The sequence below is a fragment of the Zootoca vivipara genome, chromosome 17, assembly GCF_963506605.1.
Source record: "Zootoca vivipara chromosome 17, rZooViv1.1, whole genome shotgun sequence".
In the NCBI taxonomy this organism is placed as follows: domain Eukaryota; kingdom Metazoa; phylum Chordata; class Lepidosauria; order Squamata; family Lacertidae; genus Zootoca; species Zootoca vivipara.
Window position 1 is genome coordinate 23,790,417 of NC_083292.1, and position 18,267 is coordinate 23,808,683.

Here is an 18,267-nt window from a genome sequence, read left to right on the forward strand (position 1 = left end):
GGCCTGCAGTTGCACTAGTGGGCATGGCATGGGAGTGAAAAGGGAGGAACACTGATGAGGAAAAAAACAGCAGAAGTTAGAGTAAAGCTGGGCTGGGGAAAAGAAAAGGGTGGTTTTAAACAATGGCAGAGGTTTGAGTAACGTATCTTCGTACCGTGGAATATTTAGGGTGGGGTTGGCAAGTAGAACAAGCAGGGGTGCAGCCTTGTGTGTGTACCCACACACCCACCCTAGAGTGGCTGTTAAAATGGCCTCAAAAGGGTTTTCCTACAATGCTTTGGGTGGTGTGAGGAGGCTTGCAAGCGAGAGAGCCTGGAAGTGTTGCTTATCCCCATTCCAGTCTTTGAGCCTCTGTCTCGATTACCTGCAAGCGTTTGCCAGCCTGAGCTTGCATGCCTGACATGCCCAGAGGTGCCTTTTGCAGGAAGAGGCATCTCTGGCGAGACAGACCTGCCTGGATCCCGACCAGAAGAGCAGCTGGGTGTGTCACCGACTGAACCAGCAGGGGCAGCAAGGCCAAGCAGTTGCAGCACATGCACACCCATTGCTCAGGCAGTGGCCAGAACTTCTACTATTGGCCTGGGTTCTCCTGGGACTTGTGCAGAGATTCCAGGTTCAGAAGGTGAAACTGTGCAAAGAAGAGAATGCTAAGGAGCTAATTTGGGCTTTTGGTGGGTGCCCCTTCGACTCCGCCCTGCACCCAGCTCCCGCTCCCAAAGCTGGAAACTTGCCCTTCCTGTGCTGCTTCTTGCGGAGCAACGCTTTCCTCCCTCCTCCTGTTCCAGGTGAACCGGGAATGTGTGCGGGGTCTGTGGGCCGGGCAGCAACAGGAGCTGGTGTTTCTCCGGAACCGGAACCCCGAGCGCGGCAGCATCCAGAACGCCAAGCAGGCCCTGCGCAACATGATCAACTCCTCCTGCGACCAGCCCATCGGATACCCCATCTACGTCTCTCCCCTGACCACTTCGTACGCCGGCAGCCACCCGCAGCTGCGCTCGCTGTGGGGGGGCCCCATCAGCTTGCACAATATCTCCACTTGGTTCATACGAAGCTGGGAGAGGTGAGGCTCTCCCTTGTGTTGCAGGAGGCTCCATGTTTCCCTGTGGCTGGGATGGGGGGATACTGTGGCCCTCCCAAATCCTGCGGGCCTCCAGCTAGCATGGAGGTGATGGGAGTTGGAGGTCAGCAACTTCTGGGGGCTTGCAGGTTCCACTCAGCCATGAGGCTCACGGGGTGACCTTGGGCCAGTCACTGTGTCTCAGCCTGACCTACCTCACAGGGTTGTTGTTGGGATTAAGTGAGGAGCGGGAGAACCCTGTTCGCCGCCTTGAGCTCCTTGGAGAAGAAGGTGGAATATAAATGCAACATTTATTTTATTTATTTAAAAAATTGTTTCTGGTTTTTAAGCAAATACAAGAACCTTTAAACACTCAGCAGTACATCTGATGGCGTTTGTTCCATCCATTGACTTTAGACATAAGCTTACACATTCAGTGCTCAAACATGTTACTTAACATAACCTCTCCACTTCACAGACAGAGCAGTTGGTATTATTATTATTATTATTATTATTATTATTATTATTATTATTATTATTATTATTTATACCCCGCCCATCTGGCTGGGCTTCCCCTGCCACTCTGGGTAGCTTCCAACAAACATTAAAATACATCAAATATCACAGATTAAAAACTTCCCTAAACAGGACTGCCTTTAGGTATTTTCTAAATGTCAGGTAGTTGTTTATCTCTCTGACCTCTGATGGGAGGGTGTTCCACAGGGCGGGAGCCACTACCGAGAAGGCCCTCTGCCTGGTTCCCTGTAGCTTTGCTTCTCGCAGTGAGGGAACCGCCAGAATGCCCTCGGTGCTGGACCTCAGTGTCCGGGCAGAACGATGGGGTTGGAGACGCTCCTTCAGGTATACTGGACCGAGGCTGTTTAGGGCTTTAAAGGCCAGCACCAACACTTTGAATTGTGCTCGGAAATGTACTGGGAGCCAATGTAGGTCTTCAAGACCGGTGTTATGTGGTCTCGGCGGCCGCTCCCAGTCACCAGTCTAGCTGCCGCATTCTGGATTAGTTGTAGTTTCTGGGTCACCTTCAAAAGTAGCCCCAAGTAGAGAACTGCTAGGTTGGCAGGAGCTGGGACCAAGCAACGGGAGCTCACCCCATTGCAGGGATTCGAACCGCCGACCTTCTGACCGGAAAGCCCTAGGCTCTGTGGTTTAACCCACAGCACCACCCGCTCGGAAACATACTGGGAGCCAATGTAGGTCTTTCAGGACCAGTGTTATGTGGTCTCAGCAGCCACTCCCAGTCACCAGTCTAGCTGCCGCATTCTGGATTAGTTGTAGTTTCCGGGTCACCTTCAAAAGTAGCCCCAAGTAGAGCGCATTGCAGTAGTCCGAGCGGTTGATAACCAGAGCATGTACCACTGGTGAGACAGTCCGCAGGCAGGTAGGGTCTCAGCCTGCGTACCAGATGGAGCTGATAGACAGCTGCCCTGGACACAGAATTGACCTGTGCCTCCATGGACAGCCGTGAGTCCAAAATAACTCCCAGGCTGCGCACCTGGTCCTTCAGGGGCACAGTTACCCCGTTTAGGACCAGGGAGTCCTCCACACCTGCCTGCCTCCTGTCCCCCACAAACAGTACTTCTGTCTTGTCAGGATTCAATCTCAATCTGTTAGCCGCCATGGTATAACAAAGTCTTGATTTTGGCCATTAACATAGTTTAAAAAAGGGGTCCACTTTCTTGGAAGGTGCCTCTTTTTGTTATGCCTTTAATAGCCCTCCTGTGTCTGGCGAGACCCTCAAACATCGCTGTATCCCACATATTATTTTCCCATATGTTTAGGGGTATTTCATTCTGGCTCTTCCATTGTTGAGCTGACCATGTGGCACTCAGGAAGACGCCTACTAGTTCTCTGTGGCGCAGGGTGGAGCCTATTTCCAAAGACAGCAGGGCTAAGGCAAGAATAAATACAATCAATAAATAAAATTCAAGGTTGGGGGGTCTTGGCAACTATTTATTTATTTATTTATTTATTATTACGGTCGAGGACCAGTTCATTGAAAAATACAAAATACAGATAAAAATAAAAATAAAATACTGTGAGTCCCTTTTTAAAGAACAGTTTCAGGGAGCAAAACGTATATATGACACTTTGTGGAACATTTAAAATACATTGTTAATTATATATACAATGCTGAAAGTTTAACCCTTAAAATAGAAGCTGCAGAAAACTGAGCCTAACTCGCTCGGGTACCATATGTTGGGAAATTCAGACGGACTCGGGAGAAAGTCTGTGTCTGCATAGTTGGGCACAGAATCTGGTGACCGCCCTGGTTATCTCCTGGTCTTTGCCTAGCAGGAGCATGTTGTATAATTGCTTTTCCGGGAGGCTTGCGAACTTCACCAGTATGGGATCCAGGATCTCCCTTCGAGCTTCTTCATAGAGGGGGCATCTGAAGAGGAAGTGCTCTGGGCTTCCTATTTCCCCTAGAGGGCATACACAGAGTCTTTGGGCGTATGGGATTTTTTTGTAAAGCCCCTCCAGCACAGGCGTGGGCAATGCCGCACTTCTGGCAAGTGTAAAAGCCCTTCTTGCGTTTTTTGACAGGAGAAAGGAGAAATAAGGTGCCGGGGCGGCTATGTATCTCTCAATTTCTCCAGATCTATATTCAGGACAACTTGAGCAGTCCTGTTGTCTTTCAATATCAATGAGTCGTTGTCTGACCATTGCTTTGGTCTTGGCAACTACAAGAACTGGGTGGGCTGTTCCCTTTGCTTGCACCCCCACCTGCTCAACACCTGTCCCAATTTCATCCTCTGTTTCACAGGTTGCAGAAAGGCTGTGGGGCTGGTTGCAATAGCGGAGGGAACATTGAGGATTCGGACTGCGGTGGTGGCTCTTCCTCCCTCAGCAATAATCCCACCGTGCACGGGTCTCAGGCTCCTGGGAGCACCGCTCACAGTGTGGGCACGGGGGCTGCAAACCCCGCCGAACCGGTCATCACCACTGCCCAGCCTCAGGCAGGTAAGGAGGACTCCCCACCCCCACAGATGCGATATGGCTTTTGGTGAAAGGATGGGGCATAATAGGGGCAAACACGGCGGGTATGGGTGGGAGTCAGAGAGGACGAGGTTTTGGAAACGGGAGGAGGGCTGGGATTCCAGCAGAAGGAGAGCCTACTGAATGGAAAACCACCTGTGCAGACACTGTCTTCTTCGTCTTCTTTTTTGTTAAATAGTTTTTATTAGTTTTCAATTGCAAAAATCCAATATGTGCCATATTATATTAATACCAAATAGCAATACCAATTCAAATACAAATAAATTACATAGCCAATTATAAATTGGGTGTGGCTTCCCACGTGCTGGACTTCAAGGTCTGATCCCCTTTAATTCTGCCTCCAGACTGTTGCTCAAACCAAATACAATCCATTCTTGATGAAGTCCCTTATACCGCAGCTACAATGATTAACTTCAATTCGCATTAACGCATATAGTAATTTGTAAATTCGCAAATGGAGTTCTCCTTTCTTCTTCCTGTGTGAGGTTTTAATTTCCATCCATTGTTCCTTTATTTCTTTATCAAATACTATGTCCATATTAGTTATTCCTGATCTCCTTTGTGCCTTACGGCTCAGAGTTACTCTGGAGAAGTCACTCCCTTTGTTCTCTGTCTTCGACCATGGAAGAAGAACATAGCCAACATGGCTAAAAGCCACTGACAGCCTTTTAAAACAAAAAAAAAAGGTTTTTAAACATATAACCATTAAACACTTATCCATAAGTACATGTAATGATGTTTGTTCTATCCATTGATTTTAGACGTAAACTTACATGCTCAATGTTCAGGCATATTTCTTAACATATAGCCATTGACAGCCTTATCCTCCCTGAATTTTGTCCAATGCCCTTTCAATAAGAAGGCTCGGTGCGTGCTCAGGGCTGCTCATCCCTCAGGGCTTGTCCTGTCACATCGCTGTGGTGGCCACATTGCTGTTCATTTATCTCTGCAGAACTAGAGTCCGGCCTTCCTCTTCCTCCGAACCAAAGCTGGCTGGCCCAGCCCCAGCCGGCAGGCCCCTTGCTGAGCCAGGGCGAAGGACGGCCCCCACCTACGCCGGCTGCGTCGTGGCCCCCCGGTCCGCATTTCTTGGGAAGCCAGCTTTCCTGCGCCAGCTCCTTGGCTTCTGTGGCTGAGGGGCCGGGACGTGCCCCTCTGCCTCTCCGCCCAGGGCTCGGGGCCCACTCCGCCTTTGCCTACGAGGGCCTCTGTGGCAAATGGAGCCTGCCCAGCCGCAAGGGACTGAACGGGCTGGGCGGGAGCGAGAGCGACGTCCCCCCCGGAACACCCTCACCCCGCACAAAGGACAACGCTGCTCTATCATCTCCCGCTGTGGCTGTGCTGGGGACTCTGGGTGTTGGTGGGAGCCCTAAACCTCAGGTGTGTATCTGCTCACCTCCATCCATTTTTAGTAGACTTGACTTGCCTTTACAGCCCTGCAGAGAGCCAGCAGGAAAGCTTTGCCCTTCAGCTGAATTTCAGTAGGCTGCCCCCTTCCCTTCCTCCCAATTATTTCCCTTCCTCTTTGTATCCTGACATATCACAAGTAGGCAGATGTTTTAATAGCCTCATGGATTCGTAGAGTTGGAAGGGACCCAAGGGTTGTCTAGTCCCAACTCCCTGCGACGCAGGAATCTCTGCTAAGGCACTTTGTGTTTTCTTCCATTGTTATGAACCATCCCGGATCCCGCTGCACAGAAAGCCGGGATATAAAATTAAGTAATAAACAAATTGATAAAATGGTGGGAAATAGCCAGTCTGGTCCCTCTGCAAGACAGCCAGTTCTTCTGAGTTTCTGAAATAACATGGAAACTGGTCTTCAGCCATTGTCCCTTCTGCCTGTTCTGTAAACTTCTACCCAGCAGCCTTATATCTGGTGTTCTTTGGGAATTCTAAGAAACTGAAAGATCAGTGCCATTTCGAAAGCCAAAATGGCACCCAATTCATCCAAGAATCTGCTGCTTGATCTCGGGGAACCATCAGGCAAAAGCTTGGTTACGATATGGCGGCACCTGGCCAAGAGCATGTGACACCATTGTTAAAACACGTGCATGGGGTGCCCATCTGCTGCTGAGCCAGGCTTTAGGTCCTTGTATTAATTTACAAAGCCCCCAACCACTTAGGTCCAGCATTCAAAATTTGCCAGGCGCGTTTTGCACCTGGCTATCAGCCACTTGGGGACGCAGGTGGCGCTGTGGGTTAAACCACAGAGCTTAGGGTTTGCCGATCAGAAGGTCGGCCGTTCGAATCCCTGCGACGGGGTGAGCTCCCGTTGCTTGGTCCCAGCTCCTGCCAACCTAGCAGTTCGAAAGCATGTCAAAGTGCAAGTAGATAAATAGGTACCGCTACAGCGGGAAGGTAAACGGCGTTTCCATGTGCTGCTCTGGTTCGCCAGAAGCGGCTTTGTCATGCTGGCCACATGACCTGGAAGCTGTACGCCGGCTCCCTCGGCCAATAATGCGAGATGAGCGTCGCAACCCCAGAGTCGATCACGACTGGACCTAATGGTCAGGGGTCCCTTTACCTTTACCTACCAGCCACTTGCGACCAAGTGAAGATGCCCGGGCACCAGGATGGCGCCTGACATCTCCACCAATGCAAGACATTTTTGTCTTAAGAAGCTTTCCCTGTTGTGTGGTCCAATCCTTTATGCAATACGAGGGGCATACCTGCAGAAGTTGTTTCATTGCTTTAGAACTTGTGAAGCTGGCTTTATTGGCTTTAGAGTTTGTCAAAACGATTTTATTGCTCATGCTTTTGTGTGCTCATTGTTTATCGAATTGATTTATATCCCACGCTTCCTCCCGAAGGAGCTCAGGGTTGTGGACACAAAAGTGACAAAACGTTAAAACGATTAAAGCTTTATGTAGTTACATCTGCGTTGATGAATTTATGCTGGGAAGCGGCCCATACATAAAGACAAATAAACAACCCTTGGAGGGCAGTGCAGGTTCCCCACTCGTGCTTTAGGGGAGTGTTCGGGAGGACCTAATCTCAGATATGATGGCTATGGCTAATGAGAGGAGAGAGAGAGAGAGAAGAAAAAAACCAATATTCTTCCTTCCCCACCCCAGCCAGGTGGCAGGGCTCAGCTTGGTGCCATCCTTAGCTCTGCAATCCTCTTAGTGCTAATGGAAAGCTATTAGGCCAACTCCCCCTCCCCCATAAACAACAAGGAGGGGGGGTGTATTTTGAAGGTCAGGAAGAGGATTTGCCAGCCATTTGCAGACAGTGTGCATTGTGGTGTCTGGATGAATCCCTTGGGTCCTAACCCTTGTCTCCCTCCCCCCAGCTCCAACCACAGCCGCATCCTCTCCCCTCCCCAACTCTTTGTACCTCAGGCCCCTTTCTGAGGCCAGTTGGAATTCTGGTATTCTTTCCATTCAAATCCCCCCAGCGGCGCAAAGTATCAGAAAGTATAATAATTTTGGTACTGGTTTACAGTGCAAGGTATTAAAGGTTTAACCAAAAAATGGAATAATACCAAAGCCTGCTGTTCTCCTTTCCTACTGGATGATTTTTATGCCAAAGGATGTTTAAGATAAAAAGTGAAATCCTATGCAGGTCTACTCAAAGGTCATCCCCACTGAGTTCAATGGGGCTTAATCTGTCCTGGGCAGGTTTGTAATACGAATTCGAGTACTGTTTCTCTAAATATCTGATATACTAACATGGATGCCTCTCTCTCTCTCTCAGCCCTCTACCCCAGGACCAGTCCCTGAGGCCACCAGCGACTCCACGCCCCCCTTGCCTCTGGAGCCATCAGCGACACCCGGAGGGAACTGCAGCCCCCCAGAACCTGCCCCAGTTGTGGCCGAGTGGGAGAGGCAGCGAGAGGAAGAGGAGAGCCCAGCGGCCGTGCAGCCCCTCCTAGAACACCAGTACTGAGTGGGGTGGGGCTGTTTCATCTCCTACAGAATTACGGGCTGGCCCCGTTTGACTCTTGTTCTGCCGCCCCCCCTTTTTTTGGGGGGGGGAATGCACTCTGATTCCGCTTTCCCTCATTCAGGACCATGGACAGCAATAAGGGGAGTGGGGGCTGCTCCTTTTCATGCCCTGCTACAGCCTTCTGTGCCCCCATTTCTCGCCTCGCCTCCCTCCTTGCCTGCAGGGGCAGGCTCAGTCTACCCGAAAGGTTAGAGGAGGGGGGAGGATCCCATGCACTGCCCCCTTTTTCTCTCCCACAACCGCTGCACAGGGACCCACCTTGGACACTAACTTTGTACTAGTGACACTCAAGGACATTTTTCTTTTCTTTTCTGCCGTTGTTCCTTGGGGATATTTCTGTTTGTTTGTTTGTTTTTATTTTCCTCTTTACCACCCCCTCCCCCATCCCTGGATCCTGGATTTTTGGTTGGTATAAAAATTAAAAATGCAGGAAAAAAATACGACAACAGCCATCCACCTGTGCATCATGTTTTGTAACCTTGTGGTGGGTGGCGGGGAGCCAGATATTTGCGTGAGGATGGAGAAAAGAGGGGTTGTGGTTTCTGCATCTCCTTCACTGGTCCCACTTTCCTTGAGTAAGAGAGCAGCTGCTTTCCTCCTCTTCCAGGGTGGGGTTCTGCCCCCCCTCCTGCGCCTCTTTCAAACTGGTTCTGGATTTGTCAGCCCTTCTTACAGGCAGATCATAGGTGCTCACACCTGAGACCTTTTTAGAAATCCGCCGTGTACGATGGAAAATGCAAGGCAGAAGTGGAGGGAAGGGGAAACTTGAGAACTGATTCCACACACACCACCCTCAATTTTATCCCAGCTGCAAAGATGGGGGCCTTGTTTGCCTAGGAATGGATGGAGAGAGTGTCTTCCTGCTGGGGGTGGGGGGAGAAGGACTGCACCTGAACCTACCTATGCCTTGGCAAAGTGAAGAAAAGGAGGTGGTTTTCTGTGCTAGATACAGGTAGGTAGCCGTGTTGGGTCTGACATAGTCGAAACAAAAAATAAAAAATCCTTCCAGTAGCACCTTAGAGACCTTACCTTTCGTGTATGTTTCGGGAACTTGCCTTTCACTTGTTCTTCGCTCTTGAGCATCTTTCCAAAACAGCCCCGCCAGCCACCCCGTTGCCCTTAGTGTGTCATGATGGTGCTGCTGATTTGCTCCCTTGGGGGGGGGAGGGTATTCAGGGTGGGTGACTTCAAAGCCCTCGCCTCCTGGAGGAAACATAGCTGTGTTGGCCACATAAAACATTCCAGATGGATAAAACAGGGTGAGTTAATTACAAACTGTTTGGGGGAGGGGGGAAGAATGAGGTCTGTCCTCTTCCCCCAACGTGGTGTGCGCTCTTTCTGTCTTTATCATCCTCAAAAGCAGGGCACTAACTCAAGTCTTGGCGTTGTGTCCGCGAGGGAGGGAGCGGTTCTCAAAAGTACTCTGCACATGTTCAGAATCTTCCTCTTGTCCTGGAAACGAAAGAAGCCGTGCTTTCCTGCTAGCCGCCCGCCACTCCCCCCCCCCCCACGCGCGCGCTTTGTGAGTCCTCCCTGGCGTTGTGTGACGCCGCAAAGCGCCCCCTCCTTCCTCCCCAATCTGGGTCTCTCCGCCCCCGATTGAGAGGAGGAAGGAGGAGAGGGCGGTGCCAGGGCCGCAGGGAGCGGAGCGGGGGCGGGCGCCCGGCCGGGAGGGGACACGCGGGGCGAGCGGCGGCAGCGGCAACAGCAGCGTCCGGTTTGGTTGCAGAGCTGGAGCGCGGACGGCGTGGAGAGGTAGGCAGGCGGCGGCGGCCGGGCCAGTTCCGTCCTGTGCGCCCTGGCCGCGCGTCATGCGCTCCGGCACGTGGATCGGGCTCCAGGCGGGGAAGGAGAGGGAAGCGAAGCTGGCGGCACGTCCGCCCTGACTGAACCCGGGGGGAGAAGCCGTGGTGGGTAGAGGTGGGCTGGAAGGGGCAGAGAGAGAGAGAGAGAGAGGCTCAGCCTCCTCCGCTTCTCCAAATCAGGGCTTGCCGATTCTAACGGGGCGGGGGAAAGATGGATGGGTGCTAGTCTTAATGCATTGGCTGCCTGGGAAAGAGATCGCCTCCATTGAAGCGTTTTAAGGACATCCTTCTCTCTCCCCGCCCCGGGAAATGCAAGCGAGGCAAACTCCCCGGTCGTAAAGCGCGCAGCGGGCGTTTTCACACAATACCGTGCACGTTGCACTTCGTTGCGCCCTCAAATCCCAGCACCGAGAAGAGGGCATTTGCGAGGCACGCGCGCACACGGACGCAACCTGCGCCAGGAGCCGGGCTGTTACATAGAGCAAGGCAGACAGGGCGCGCACACGCGCAGCGCAGGCGCTCACCCGCAGAACAGGCTCCCGGCTCCCCGCCGCTATTGTGTGACAAAAGACCCAACTCTCCCGTGCCTAAGCTCGGCTTCGGGCGGGGCGCGGGGGCTTCCTCCCGGTATACGTCAAGACGGGAGTCAAGGGGCGCAAGAGCATGTGCAGAGTGCTCTTCTCGCTCCACCCGGTAGCCATGGTTGGGCAGCCACTCGCAGGCAGGATTCCCTTTGTGTGTTTGATTCCCTCAATGAGCTCCCTGCTCCTTTTATTCCTACAACAACCTTGCGAGGTCGGTTAGATCTGAAAAGGAAGTGAAGGGCCCAAGGTCACCCAAGAGAGCTTTGTGAAGCTGCATCTTCCCCAATTGTAGTCAAGGCAGTCATAGTCTGTCCAACATGCTGGGGATATAAACTGGGGGCTGAAATGTTCCCATGGAAGTGAATCTAGGAAGCACCGCTTAATGATGGAAACTGCAGCAGGGACACTGGGAAGACCTTGATATCTAGAGGCCTCTGTTGTTTAGGAAGGAGACCAAGTGGCCTGAACTCCGTAGCCGTCCCTAGGACACTGCTGGCTGCTGTGTTTAGATTTGGAGGCCCCCCCCCCCGTACAAATAAGCTACTCCTTCACACCCTTCAGCCTTTGGCAGTGCTTAAGAATATAGGCAGCTGCCTTATTCCTGGTCAGATCATTTGGCCATTGCCTAGCATTGTCTGCCTGACGGATGGCAACTACCCAGGATCTCAAGCACTGCAAGTTCACCTGTTTACTCCGACCTTTAGAGAAACCAGGGAATGAAAACTTGAAATACCTGCATGTTGGGCAAGTGTTCTGCTTCTAGGTTTGCTCCCTTCCTGATACCCTTCAGTTATTAATGGTCCTTACTTGCAGTTGTCTGAGAACATCTGCTTGGAGATCTTGCGCTTGGCCATCATCTTATGTTGAGTGATCTTGGGAATTTAAGTGTCAAGAGCGCACAGCACAGTTCAGCAGTGCAGGAGCAAGGAGACCATATATAGATATAGATATAGATATATACCGCTTCATATTTCGGCAGCTAAGTGGTTTTGCAAATCCCAAGGAATAATAATCTTCGTGAGAAATACAAATTCCACATTCAAAACTGAAGAAGACTGATAGTGCTACTAATAAGAACTCCACATTTCTAGTAACATAATTAAATATCTCCAAATATGTCAAAATGCAATGGAATTGCAATATAGCATAAAAAGTCATAATTACCCCCCAAAATGTAAAAGAGTTGCTGGACGTATTCACTTGCATATTCACACTGCACACAACTAAATGAATCACACAATCCACAATCACTTAGTTCTCTCCTTGCCCACACCATTCCGTGCACTTGGTTCTCACTTCAATAAAACACACCCAACATTGAATTAACAAATAGCCAATAATCCTGTACAAAGGAATTGGGCCCGTTTTGTGCCTGTGAGGTGTGAAAATCTCTCTGCACCTTCACACATATAGTTGAATGCACAAAGTCTCCCCAGGAACAGAATTTCAGATCTCAGGGGAACTTGCACATGTGCAGAGGCCTCCACCCTACAGATGCTTGCAGATGTCAGAAGAGAGATGGACACGGGAGCTAATAATTACCCAAACATAGCTATAGATGCATTTACACCTGTAGCGGCTTCTCATTCGAGCGTCTTTTCCTTCCTTGGAGGTTCACCAGAGGCCTGTTTTTGTGCTACAGCTCTCATCTGCCCCAGCCAGTGCAGCATGGATAGGACAAATGGGAGATGTCGTCAAACACACCTGGAGGGCACCACGTTGGTGGAATGGAATAGGTGATTAAACCGGGGGGGGGGGGGCGCATTGGCTAATGTTGGAGCCATGATGGGATCACAGTAATAGGATGGAACCTGGAAGTCTGAAACAGATGTTCAAGTGTTGTCAGGTGATTTGCAGGTTTCATGTTGTACCTAGGTGAGCTGGGAAGGAGACACATAAAATAGGTTGATCTCCCTTTTAAAAAAAATAAAAAATAAACATAAATTCCAGTTGTTACCTAGCTCTATTTCCATCCTCGGACAGCACAGGCATGTTCCTTGGTAAGTGGGGAAAGGGGGGAAACGAGGGATCTTTTGGAGATTAATTTTAGATTGTGTCTCGGTTAAAAAAAGAAAGCAGAAACCAGAATGATTTGCTTTCTCTCGTAGCTGCAGAGAATAGCCTCTTGGAGAAGGAAGTCCCATCTTCAGGGTGGTCTCAGCTCCTCTTCATCCAGTTTGGGATCCTTCTGTAGAACAGCTAGATTTGGTGTTCTCCAAGTCGTACAAAAAGCAAAGGTAGTTTTGTCGGCCCGTAAGAAAAATATAAAGTGATTAGGCCAACTGAAATATTGCAAAATAGTGTGCAAGTTTTGAATTCCCCAGAACTGTTCATCAGGCTTGAATCACTAGATTAGGGGCAGGGAGACTTAGGTTAGGGGTCCAAATATCGCCCCCCCCCCGACATTGCCACACCCTCCTTGAGTACCATTGCCCGGCTGGAGTGTGTCCGTCAGTTGTGGTGATGCTTTTTGCTTGCCATGATGGAGGGGTGTGTGCATGACAGTGTAGAAACCTCTAACATCCACATGAATTAATTTTGGAGTGCAGCCTCCTGTACAAAGGTAAGAGTCTCATCCAGGGCCCCGCCCACTTTTACCTCTGGGGTTTGGCCCTTGGGCAGAAAAAAGGTTCTGCACTTCTCGGCTTAGTTGGGAAACAAAACGGGCATGTGGGAGTCACATCCATGGCTCCTCCCACTTTTGCTTCTGGCCCTGCCCACCACTGGCAAGTGGCCAAGTGAACATGCCTAGGAGCCATGACCGCTCCTGACATCTCCACCATCTGGAGGGGCATGCCTGGGGATAATTGGATCTTGACAGTTTTTGCACACAAATACCCCATCCTGTAGAATTCTCTCTCTGGAACCAAAATGCTTTTTCTGTGCAGCCTGAGCAGGAGCAGTTAGCATTAAGGAAAAAGAGGTCTGAGTAGGCCGATAGATATGTGGACCATAGCTGTCAACCCTCCCTTTTTTTTGCGGGGAAACTCCCTTATTCCAAGCCACAGCTGTCAAGTTTCCCTTTTTTTGTTGGAAATTCCCTTATTCCAGAGCCGTTTCCCGCTGCTATCCTGGATTGTTAGATACAGTGGTACCTCGCAAGACGAATTTAATTCGTTCCACAGGTCAATTCATTTTATGAAAAATTTGTCTTGCGAATCGCGGTTTCCCATAGGAATACATTGAAAATTAATGCACTCCTATGGGCAAAAAAGCTGCTTGCCGGGACTTGTCGCCGCCTGCCTTTGCAAACCCTGGCAAGCAGCGAAGCGGCAGTCATAGAAAACCTCGTCGTCTTGTGAGTTTTTTGTTGCGCGAGGCATTCGTCTTGCGAGGTACCACTGTAGACTGTAGACTGTCCCCGGCACAGGTGAGGCTGCTGATCCCTTATTTTCAAATCCAAAAGTTGACAGCTATGATGTGGACCGTCCCTGGATCAACTGACTTTTATTCTTTCAGTTCTCAGAAGTTCTTAAGCTAGCTCAAGGTTAGGGTTACCAGACGTCCCCAGTTCCTGGGGACAGTCCCCAGATTTGCAAATCTGTCCCCGGGAGATGTGGCAGCGGCAGCCTCAGCAGCCTGGAGCCAGCCTGGCAGCGCAGTTGGCTCTGGCTGGCTTCAGGAGCTGCTCGCTGCCTGCTGCTGTGGCACCCGCCATTTTCCCTCGCCAGAAGTCCCCATATGATGTGCGCAACACATCATATGGGGACTTCTGGCGAGGGAAAATGGCAGGCACCACGGCAGCGAGAAGCTCCTGAAGCCAGCCAGAGCCAACTGCGCTACCAGTGTCCCTGGATTCATTGAAAAACATCTGGTAACCATACTCAAGGTGGTCATCTGAACTAGCCAGGTGTTTAACTGAGAATCAATCACCATTCAGCCCATCCTTTAAAAAATAAGACTTTAGCGCTGTATTGACCCAAAATGGCAACTAGACATTCCGTAACCTTGGTTTAAGGATCCATTTGACCCTTAGTTTATACACCTGAGCTTCTAACGCTGATTTCAAGGGTGCAGTCCACTCCTGTCCCCACCACTCTGTGTCTTTTCAGGCTAAACCTGCTCAGTCCCTTCCACCTTCCCTCCTAGGACTTTGCCTTTCCACCCCACCGGTCCTCCCTATCCCCTTTTCCTGTTTGTCTCTGTCCTTCCTAAAGTGCAGCTCCCAAAACTGGGCCCAGCTGAGGTCTGACAAGTGCAGATGTGAGCCACCCTCCCGATCAAAGATTCTTTAAAGTTGGGAGAGGCTGGCGAGGGCAAGGGTTCCTTTGTGGCTTTGGAGGAGACACCTCGAAAGCAAGGAGCAGACACGACTGAATCCAACAGCTGGCCCTGGCATCTGTGCGCCTGCTTTAAATTCTAAATTAATTAGTCTAGCATAGGAGGATGTGGTTTTAACTGGTTCCTCATCCACACACACCCCACATGTAGGAAGCTACTGATAATATACGGAGTGGATCTACTCACTGCTGAGGTGCAAGACTTTCTTCTGGTCAAAGCCTCTGCCCTGTCATCTCAGATTGCTGGGAGTCAAAAGGTCAGAGTCTCCCCATCTTGGCTGTTGATTGGCCACCAATTCCTGGTGGTCAAAGCAAGTTTTGAGGTGGGGGCTTAGCTTAACTCTTCTGCTGGTTATTCTCAGCAATGAAATATTTATGCAGAGGATTTGTATACTTTTCAAGGGGTACATGAAATGATTTTTTTTTAAAGCATCAATCACAATTCTACAACAGCCACCTCAAAAAAGCAGGATGGGGGAACAATCTCATTTTGTGAGTTCTGTTTCTGCTTCTCCCCTCCCTTCAGGGCAAATGGTTCTTCAGAATCCCCCCTTGGCTGCATTTTTGGGAAGGCGGGACCAGATGGTGGCAGCTTCTGCAATGGCATTTAGCACCCAAACGCTTCGCTTACAATAACTTTGCAGCAATTTTGTAAGGTAGGTTGGCGCTGTTCCCATAGGGCTGAGGCAGAGCAAGTTGCTTAAATGAATTAACGAGCTGAATCGGGGATTTAAGCTGCATCACTCCAAGTGATCATTCCAAGCTGGGTTAGGTACATGGGAAACTGGTCAAACCCTTTGCCCTACTACTGTCTATGCCAGCCTTCCCTCACCTGATGCCCTCCATATGGTTTGGGCTGCAACTCCTTTCAGCCCTGGGCAGTATAGCCAATGGTCAGGGGTTATGGGGCTTGTGGTCCAAAAGATCTGGAGGGCTCCGGATTGGAGAGTTCTAGCTTGCTCTGACTGGTCATTCACCCTCTAGGATCTCAGACGGAGGCAAGTAAAAAAATCCAGATATTGTGGGGATTGTATAAGCAAGCACTGTGCCACTGAGCTATGGTGCCCCCCTGCTAGGGGTTAATGACAGGCCTCTGGCTCTTGTTTTAACAACCAACACTTTTGCCTATTTGTCTTCAACCCCAGGCATCCTGTGGCATTCAGTGCCACGGGACAACTGGGGGGGGTGCTTGTTCTTTGTTGTTGTTAATACAAAGGTTTCCAGACATTGCTGAACATCTTTGCTTGCATCAACCCCAACATCTGCAGCCAACGGCCAGGAACGAAGAGAGCTGTAATTCAGCAACATCTGGAGGGCCACAAGTTCCCCGTCCCTACAAGGCTATATTATTTTCTTTGGCTTTAAATCTCTGTACAGCCTCTGGCGTGTATAGATTAATGAGGTTCTGCAAAGGCACAGCAGACAGAGAAGCACAAAAGGGCTGGGAGACCAAGCGTGAGATCAGCCTCGCTTGGAGGCCTGTGGAGATAAGCAAGTGATCTTTTTCAGCATGCAGCTCTCATCCCTGACGGATTGCAATAACCTGACCCAGGGCTGGCTCTGGGACTGAGTGGGTCCTCACTGCAGTGTTGGCTGGTAGGTTGCCATCCTGTGTGGGTTGAATCCTGGTGATCTCAGTTGGCAATGGAGGCAGGCAGCACTGATTCGTTTGGGAATGGGCAGCCCAGCGAAGAGTCTCCCTCTGAATTAACCATCCCGATTCCTCAATCTCAATCTTCATTCCAAGTCTGGATGAGGACCAACCCCTGATGAAAGGTTGTGGTAGCAATTGATGGGGAAGACCATTCTGTGCCCAAGACCAACATGCCCACCAGAGGACACTGGGCTGAGCTGGAATCGGGTGAGGAGGCACCAGCCCATGCGTCAGACTTGGCCAGGGATTTGCGGTTGGCCTGCAAGTTTGTTTCCCCCAAACCATGCTCACCTGCTCTGCATCATATGCAATTTCAGGTGTGGGGCAGTTTGAGACGTAGCTGCCAGTACAGTCAATAAGATGCCCTCCCCATTGTGCATTGGCAATGAAAACCCAAAGTGTGCTGGAAGAGCTTTGCTAGCAAACTCCCCGTGCAAAGTTCGTTTGCAGAAAGCTGTTGGGCAGCAAAACTGACGCATTCGGGGCTTTAAAGCGCTGTGTAGGGCTTCTTGCAAGCCTGGCATCATGCTTTGAAGTCCCAGCTTTGGGACTTCAAAGTACCCAATCACCTGAGGGGATAGTGACGCCAGGCAGTTGGCAGGTGGACATCCCACCCACTTGTGGGATTTGGCCCGTGGGGCTGAGATCCGGTAAGGATCTGGCCTGCACAACTGAAAAGGTTCCCCTCCCTCAGTGCTAATGGACAAAGGGGAGAGAGGGATGGGGACTTAAGACCTTCCCCTCCCCATGCAAAAGGGGGCCTCCTGAGTGGCGGGCCACTCCCCTTGCATTGCCAGCGCTTTCTCAATGCCTCCCTGTCCGCATTGCCAGGCCGGCTGGTGGCTGACGCAGCCCAAATGGCACTCTGTGGCCTTTCCCTGCCCCCTCCACCTCCAGCCTGGCAGAAGGAGAAAGCCCCCTATTCATTGCTCCTGGAAATCCAGCTGCAAAGGGACGCTTTGGCCTTATCGGAGCAGACCCAGAGAGAGAGGGAGAGGGAGAGGGAGATTGGGTTACAGGACGTGGGTCTGATAGGAAGTCAAGCCACACAGCTGGGACCCGGACATAATTTCCCCACCCCCATCCACAGTGGATCCCATTTTTATGGGATGCAAGAAAGGGAGCTAGAGAGTTTTTCCTTTAGGTGGGATGGGGAAACCCTCTGGAATCTGGTTATATTTGGGGGACTGGGGCTCAGGCCTGCAATGTGTGCTGAGGCCCAGTACTGATCTTGCTAGAGAGGAACCCGCACTCGCCACTTTGTGTGTGTTTGGTGACAGTGGGGGGGGGGGAGATCTGCAGCTCAGGCCCAGCTCTTTCCTGAGGAAGTTACGTGAGAGAGCTGGTGTGTGTGTTTGAGGGATTGGGGGCGGAGGGGGGTAGAGAAGAGGAAGAAACACAAAAGCGGCTGTAGCCGAGCTGCTGTGTGTTTGGGGGGAAGAGTCTGGTCTCCTGCTTGCGCCACACTTCCTGCACTACAGGAAGTGAGTCACCGCGCCAGCGCTGTCAGGCCACTGCGGACCGCTACCTCCCCCCTCCAAAAAAGATACTGGTTCTCTGGCAGGGTGAGGGGCGACCATTATTCGGGAAGGGATTGGGGGGGGCGCACTGCGGGGTTTTACAATGGGGTGGAAACGGGGAGGTAAAAAGGGAGGTGCTTCCGTGCATTTGAAATGGACGAGGCCTCGCCGAGATGATCGGGCTCTTTGCCTAAGGACCCTTCCTTTTGCCTTCCTCCCAAATGCTTTATCGTGTCCCTTGGCATGTTGGTGGGGGTGTCTATTTCCTGTTGTCGTCGACATCTTCCTCTTTACTTCCATGGCTCTCCAGCCCTATTTTTCCTGTCTCTCCCCCCCCACCCCACGCCTGCCATCGGGTCAGCCGCCGCTGAATGACTTTAGCCTTCTGCCTCATGTCTGCT

The 18,267-nt window shown here is 50.9% G+C and overlaps 2 protein-coding genes across 4 annotated transcripts in view; both read left to right on the plus strand.

Annotated features, from left to right (window-relative positions):
• Positions 1 to 8,451, plus strand: part of PCNX3 (pecanex 3) — a 53,283-nt gene extending 44,832 nt beyond the window's left edge. Inside the window, exons 32-35 of the mRNA XM_035098162.2 lie at positions 786 to 1,060; positions 3,843 to 4,039; positions 5,028 to 5,455; positions 7,772 to 8,451. Of these exons, the coding sequence (XP_034954053.1) occupies positions 786 to 1,060; positions 3,843 to 4,039; positions 5,028 to 5,455; positions 7,772 to 7,963 (1,092 nt within the window). The 3' untranslated portion in view covers positions 7,964 to 8,451. The remainder of the gene's footprint in view (positions 1 to 785; positions 1,061 to 3,842; positions 4,040 to 5,027; positions 5,456 to 7,771) is intronic.
• Positions 8,452 to 9,718: 1,267 nt separating this feature from the next.
• SIPA1 (signal-induced proliferation-associated 1) overlaps positions 9,719 to 18,267 on the plus strand; it is a 40,002-nt gene continuing 31,453 nt past the window's right edge. The window contains exon 1 of one of the 3 annotated variants that reach the window (XM_035098925.2): positions 9,719 to 9,778. The gene's annotated coding sequence lies outside the window, so the exon portion shown is untranslated. Of the gene's footprint in view, positions 9,779 to 14,628; positions 15,349 to 17,830; positions 17,912 to 18,267 lie in introns of those variants that run through there. The other 2 variants (XM_035098923.2, XM_035098922.2) reach the window with 2 other exon arrangements.